The 6,616-nt window shown below is 40.0% G+C and overlaps 1 protein-coding gene across 1 annotated transcript; it reads right to left on the minus strand.

Moving 5' to 3' along the window:
• Positions 1 to 232: 232 nt before the first annotated feature.
• On the minus strand, positions 233 to 6,372 carry LOC130730411 (calcium-transporting ATPase 4, endoplasmic reticulum-type-like). Its single transcript, XM_057582421.1, has 8 exons — positions 4,598 to 6,372; positions 4,299 to 4,362; positions 3,763 to 3,884; positions 2,937 to 3,218; positions 2,465 to 2,842; positions 2,111 to 2,220; positions 1,196 to 1,424; positions 233 to 1,083 (listed from the first exon to the last, which is right to left on the minus strand). Exons 1-8 carry the CDS (start codon positions 6,008 to 6,010, stop codon positions 511 to 513), a joined length of 3,171 nt encoding a protein of 1,056 aa, XP_057438404.1. The 5' UTR covers positions 6,011 to 6,372; the 3' UTR covers positions 233 to 510.
• Between the last annotated feature and the right edge of the window lie 244 nt (positions 6,373 to 6,616).

Here is a 6,616-nt window from a genome sequence, read left to right on the forward strand (position 1 = left end):
CACACTTGCTACCAAAGATGGGGGGGGGGGGGGGGGATTTGCATGCTTAAAACGCAAGAGATGTTTGATTTATATCTTTTATGAGTTGTTCAACTTGGGGTTAACATCATGTATCGTTGAAACAAAAGACAGACTCCACTGGACAAGCAACAATTAGCACTACCTTTGCCTCAGTAAATGACCCAAACAAACAAGCAACTAGAAGTTATGTATTTTTTCAAGAAAACTAATGTGAAAAGAAACCAAAGGTTTTTCCTTTGTTAGAAAATCTTGAAACAGTTCAAAGAACAAGGAAAAAAGGATAATAAAATATTAAAAGAAGCAATATATAGTGCACCCAATGCAAGCCCAGCCATCCCTCACTATTAAAATGGGATGAAGACTACAGGGAGGCCTAAAAATAGTTCTAACATAAAATTAATTGGAGTTGAGTCCACCTCTTCAGTCTCCATGATAACTTTCAAACTTCTGAAGGATTGAGCAACTACTCTAAAGACTATCTTATCTTGTCTACTCTGATTTTTGTTTTGATCTTCTTGCTTGAGATCCACTTGTACACCTCCCCACGAATTTCAGAATCTCGTCAATAAGAATGACGGGCAACGCAACAACCAAAACCAAAAGCCACTCGTTGAAGCTCAGGGGCACGATGCCGAATACTTGGGCTAAGAATGGCACGTACAAGATCAAAAAGTGCAGACCAAATGACACGGACATTGCCAAAAGCAGCCAAGGGTTGACCCATGGGGGCATTGTCAAAAGGCTTCCATCTTCAGACAGGGCATTGAGAGAATTGAACATTTCAATGGCTACCAACACAGAGAGGGACAGTGTCATAGCTTTCACTTTACCAGTCTGGAAGTAGTCACAGGGGTCAGCATCAAAAGAGAGAACTCTAGCACCAGCTGTGAAGGGAGAAGCAGTGAAGTTCGTCCATGAGGAGCATTGACCCCAGTTGGCAAGTTGATTGTAAGTGACAAGAGTATGCCCATCTCCACTAAGGTCAATACCCAAGAAGGAACCATGTGTATACCATATGATGAAGACACCAACGGTAGCTAATCCCACATAGATCCCAATAACCTGCAAAGTGTAACAACAGGGAGATATCAGAGATAAGTAATATGTTATTAGTATTTGAAACTATAGCCCAGCAATAGTGTAACAGAAAGGAAGGATAAAAACGGCAAATTACCATATAGCGGAATAAAATCCACAGATCAATTAGTGAGTCATCACTGCGACGAGGAGGCTTCTTCATTATATCCTTATCTGGGGGATTAAATCCTAAAGCTGTTGCAGGGGGTCCATCAGTGACAAGATTGACCCACAGAAGCTGGACAGGTATCAACCCTTCTGGAATACCTAGTGCAGCAGTTAGAAATATAGAAGCAACCTCCCCAATATTGGAGGATATCATGTACCTGCGAAAAATTTTCATGCATGAGAGATTATTAAGTATAACTATGATTATTAGAGAATAGAGAAGGTTCTTTAAATAGCAGCATATAGAGATAACTAGGTATCAATTACAAATTTTAACATGTGTATGGGAAGCCATGCAGTGCCCTCCAGATTTTAAGTGCTGCACAATGATAGACAATTCTATTGTGCACTTTGGGATTTCAGAAAGAAGATTACGACAGGAAATTCTCTTTGTAACTTGTACATTAGTGCTTTGTTCCCAGTTCCACCACAATATCCCAGTTTTTAAAAACCAAAATCGATGTACAATACTACAAAATCCAACTAAAACAGAGTACCAGATTAATCACGACTCACACTTCTATCTTATATTCCATAATTCTCCTTTCATTTTTTGCTTATTACTCCTAGCACAAAATTCCAAGTTCATATCTGAGTGGGTGAATATGTGGTGCCCTCCTTATTTCTGAATAGATAACTACAGCCAGCATACACATAGTAAAGAAGAGAGTAGAAAGGAAGTAAATGCAAATTGCAATTTTTCTATTCTTATATGTTTTAACTATAAACTAAACAAAGACTGGAATCGAATGTAAGTGATATAGCAAATCATACTTTACTCACAGCATTGGTTTATGTGGATAACCAGTCGTTAAATAAGAAATATAAAGATGAATGGACTCACCTGATAAAAGCCTTCATATTGTTGTAGATAGATCTACCTTCACCAACAGCAGCAACAATTGTACTAAAATTATCATCTGCCAACACCATATCAGAAGCTTCCTTGGCCACCTAGATTGGATTAAGCATAAAAACAAAAAAATGAGTTGCCACATAGAAAAGAACAATATTACTTATTTCAGTCATCAGTCAGTCAGAGCATGTCTAACATATCAGATTTTCATCAAACCACCACACCAAACTCAACCTATAGATTTTCAAGATTAACATCTCCAATTAGAAAGCCCACACCAATTACTAACATTCACTTATTTGTTGTACCAGATACCCCATGATTATAGCGAAAATAAAATACCTCTGTCCCTGCAATGCCCATTGCAATACCAATGTCTGCAAGCTTCAAGGCAGGTGCATCATTAACACCATCCCCAGTCATAGCCACCACCTCCCCTTCCTCTTTGAGCAGCCTCACAATTTCTTGCTTGTGTTTAGGTTCAGCCCTCGAAAACAAAAGCCCACCATCCTGTTTCAGATGGGCCTTTTTATCACGCAGCTCCATAAAATCTTTACCAGTTAAACTTTTCGAACTAATGTCTTCATTGGGTGAAAATACACCTATTTCACGGCATATAGCTTCAGCAGTGTTCTTGTTGTCTCCAGTTATAACCATAACGCGAATTCCAGCTGCTCTGCAGTCTTCAATTGCATTGTATACCTCCCCCCTAGGAGGATCCTGAGCACAATTCAACATTCAATTTTACAAATTTACCACAACAAACAGATATGACGAGAATAAGAAAGTAAAAAATGGAAAATGAAAAACTTACCCTCAACCCAACCAGTCCAACAAAAATAAGGTCACTTTCAATTGATGAATAGTTGGAAGGATTAAGCAAAAGCTGGTGGGCTGGATGATCGTCACTACCATCGTAGTCTTCAAACTTGGGGATCTCATCCTTGTACGCAAATCCCAAACAGCGCAATGCACTAGTGGACATTTCATGAAGAGCTTGTAATACAAGGTTCCTAGCATTGTTGTCCAGTTTAACAATAGAACCATCACGCAACTGGATTTTCGAGCTTCTTTCCAGTACATTTTCTACAGCACCCTATTAAATGCAGGGTCAAATGTCAGTTAAAAATATTAATCAGCAGTCTAGTAAAAGGAAACAGGAAATGGAGAGAAGTCAGAGAACAAAAGCATATTGAATCATGTTTAGACTGTGGAAAGAAAAATGTACTAAGAATATGGTAATAGAGGCAAAATGAGAAGGTGAAGGAGAAGAAGAATGTGCTGGTCATAGACATCCCGTGTAACGGAATTCAATTTGAAACATATCAATCAAATACTGAAAAGTACTTTGTTGTGCAGAACTGGTATCACCATAAAACATAATTTTCATTCTTTTTACTACTCCCCAAAAACATGTCAGGTATGTTTTGGGAAGTTAGGATGCTATTTATTGGTTAAATATACAATCTATTCATAAATGGTGAAACCATCAGTGACTGTTTTCTTTACTTTCCAAATGGATTACATTATTTCAGTAGAAGAAAACCTTACTCAAATAAAAATGAGCAGAAGATTTTCTGTGATTAAAAAATAAGTGCATATTAGGAAATAAAACTGTCATAACCAGAAAGATATAATACCTTAACCAGAAGCGAATTTTTTCCTAAACCAGAGTTCGCTATAACACCCATTGACTTCCTATCACGGTCAAACTCGAGAGTAGCAATCCGCCGGTCTTGTTCATTCCACCAATCACAACAACCTAAATTAAAAGTTGAAAAAAGGTTAGTTCCATATATTGAATCTATTTTAATACCAACTCAAATTACAATGCAACCACACTTGTTGTCAATCCTCAAATACTGGCTCTTTCTGTCAAAGTTCAAAATCTATTACCTCAGAACAAACAAAAACAAACAAAACAGAACAAAACAAAAGCCAACAGGCAGTTAGTAACAATCAGTATTAGGAACCTTTAACTAAACAAAACATTAAACAAAATTGCTTTAAGCCTTTAACTGAAGTATAACAATCTTGCTTTACAACTATAAACAAGTAAACAACTAACTTCAAGAAACTTTTTTGAAAGCAGTCCAAGTATGTTCAAAAGATTTTTTTAAACCACTTGTTTTGCTATGTTGCGATAATTGATTATTGACGAAAAGATATAACTTACGTAGTAAGGTATTTTTGGTTGCTGATCGTGCATCACTGGGTAAGCCCATCTTCTCTACCAAAACCTAGAATGACAAGGGAGAGTGTGAAAATCAAATGGTGAACACCTTAACCAGATTAATTGAAAGTTAAAAAGGACATATTAGACTGAAAGCCAAGATAATTAAAAAAAAGTGCGAATTTGATACAGCTAGGCTAGCACTCAATTCTCAAAGGTAATTACTCGGGCGGTTGAGTCATGCAGAGATAAGCTGCATAGAATTAATCAGAAATATGCCAAGGAACTTAGAGAGATTTTACCTTCAATGCTGCTTCAGTAGGCATTCCATGGGCAACAAACTTATGCTCTGACTGTGACACTCCAGCATCATTGCAGATAGCGGCTATTTTCGCTAATGTCTGAAGATTAGCATCCAATTTACCCGTTGGCCAGTTATCTATTTTACCATCAGCTGGACTGTATGTAGTTCCTTCCACCTTGAAGGCTCGCAGCGTGTCCACATTAGGGCCAATAGCTACTAGTTTCGACACAGCCATCTGGTTCGTGGTCAATGTCCCAGTCTTATCAGAACAAATCACAGTTGTGCAACCTAGAGTTTCCACGCTGGGTAGCTTCCGAACCAGGGCATTCTTCTGGGCCATCTTGCGAGTCCCCAAGGCGAGGCAAGTAGTGATAACTGCAGGTAAACCCTCTGGAATAGCAGCCACAGCCAATGCCACCGCAATCTCAAAGTAATACGTGCACTTCTCGAATGAAAACTTGAAGTTCCTCGGCCACCCATCCACGATCTCCCATGTCAAGAAGTACTTAACGTTGATGAGCCAAACCAAAATACAAATCAATCCAATAATCATGGTTAGCTTCTCCCCAAACTCATTGAGCTTCTTCTTCAAGGGGGTATCGTCCTCACTCTGCGACGCCTCGTGTATCTGCATATGCACCTTCCCAATCTCAGTACCCATGCCAGTCTGAGTCACCAAGCAGATGCAATTCCCGTTAACAACAGTCGTCCCCGCGAAAACCATACACCTCTTCCCTTGAATATCGGAATCCGCGGCCACAGGCTTGTTAGTTTTATTCACAGCTTCACTCTCCCCAGTCAAGGACCCCTGCTCCAACCGCAACGTCGAGCTAATCAACTCCACCACACGCATATCCGCAGGCACCTTATCCCCAACCTTAAGCTCCACAACATCGCCCGGAACAAGATCCTTGGCCGGAATGCTCAGAACCTTCACCCCATCTCGAATCACCGAGGCCTGCTCCGATTGAATCTCCTTCAAAGCCTCGAGCGCCTTCTCTGCATTACTCTCCTGCCAAACCCCAACAATAGCATTCACAATCAAAATCAGGAAAATCACCAACGGCTCCACGAAAGCCGTAATCTCCATCTCGCCGCCTTCGTCGCCATCATACCACGCGAGAACAAACGAGATAATCGCCGCACCAAGCAGAATCCGAACGAGAGTATCATTAAACTGATCCAGAATCAAACTCCAAATAGATTGCCCCTCGTGCTTCTCCAACTCGTTGAATCCATGGATCTTGCGCCGATTCTCAAACTCCTCGGTACTCAACCCTGATTTCACCTTGACCTTGAAGTGCTCCTCGCATTCCCGCACTTCCTTGGCCCACGCCTTGTAGGTTTCTCGATCCGAAGCATCGGGAATCGGATTCTCCTTTCTCCCATAATCCTGGCCCCCTTTCCCCATTGAGATCCGGTTGAATAAAAACAAATTTGTCAATTCTCAAAATCAATCCATGAAATAACAGAAATTCAACGATAATCGATTCGAGTTTGGATCGATGAATCGGGAAATCGAAAACCCTAATTAACAGTTACGTGAGAGTATGAAGTAGCAAAATCTTCGCTCGCAGTTTCGAGGAAGATGAAGCAGTTAGTGATGTAGATTTGTTGGTTGTTCGATGAATGGAAGGGGCGTTTGTTGAGTGAGTGTAAGGGAAAGGTGGTATTCAACGAGTGCACACACGCATCGAAGGGTGTGCTTGTCCAGTAAGCTAGTAGTAACAATTTGTGGTTGTGTGAGTTTGTGTGGCGTGGTTAGTGGTGATTAATTAAGGGTTTTAACAACACTTGTGAGGGATCAGAGGGAGCATATAACAGGAAATTTCGTAGTACCATCGGCATCGTGTGGGATTGATATATAGATTTAAATAAAAAAATTGAAATTGGGAATTGACAGGTTCTAAAGATGATTTGGCGTGTTTTCATTGGTTGTGAGTACTTCATAGTGATGCCATGTGCGGGGTCCACTCTGAATTTGGCTGATTTGTTTGTTTCTTAATGTTATCTTTTA

The sequence above is a fragment of the Lotus japonicus genome, chromosome 1, assembly GCF_012489685.1.
Source record: "Lotus japonicus ecotype B-129 chromosome 1, LjGifu_v1.2".
Lineage (NCBI taxonomy): Eukaryota > Viridiplantae > Streptophyta > Magnoliopsida > Fabales > Fabaceae > Lotus > Lotus japonicus.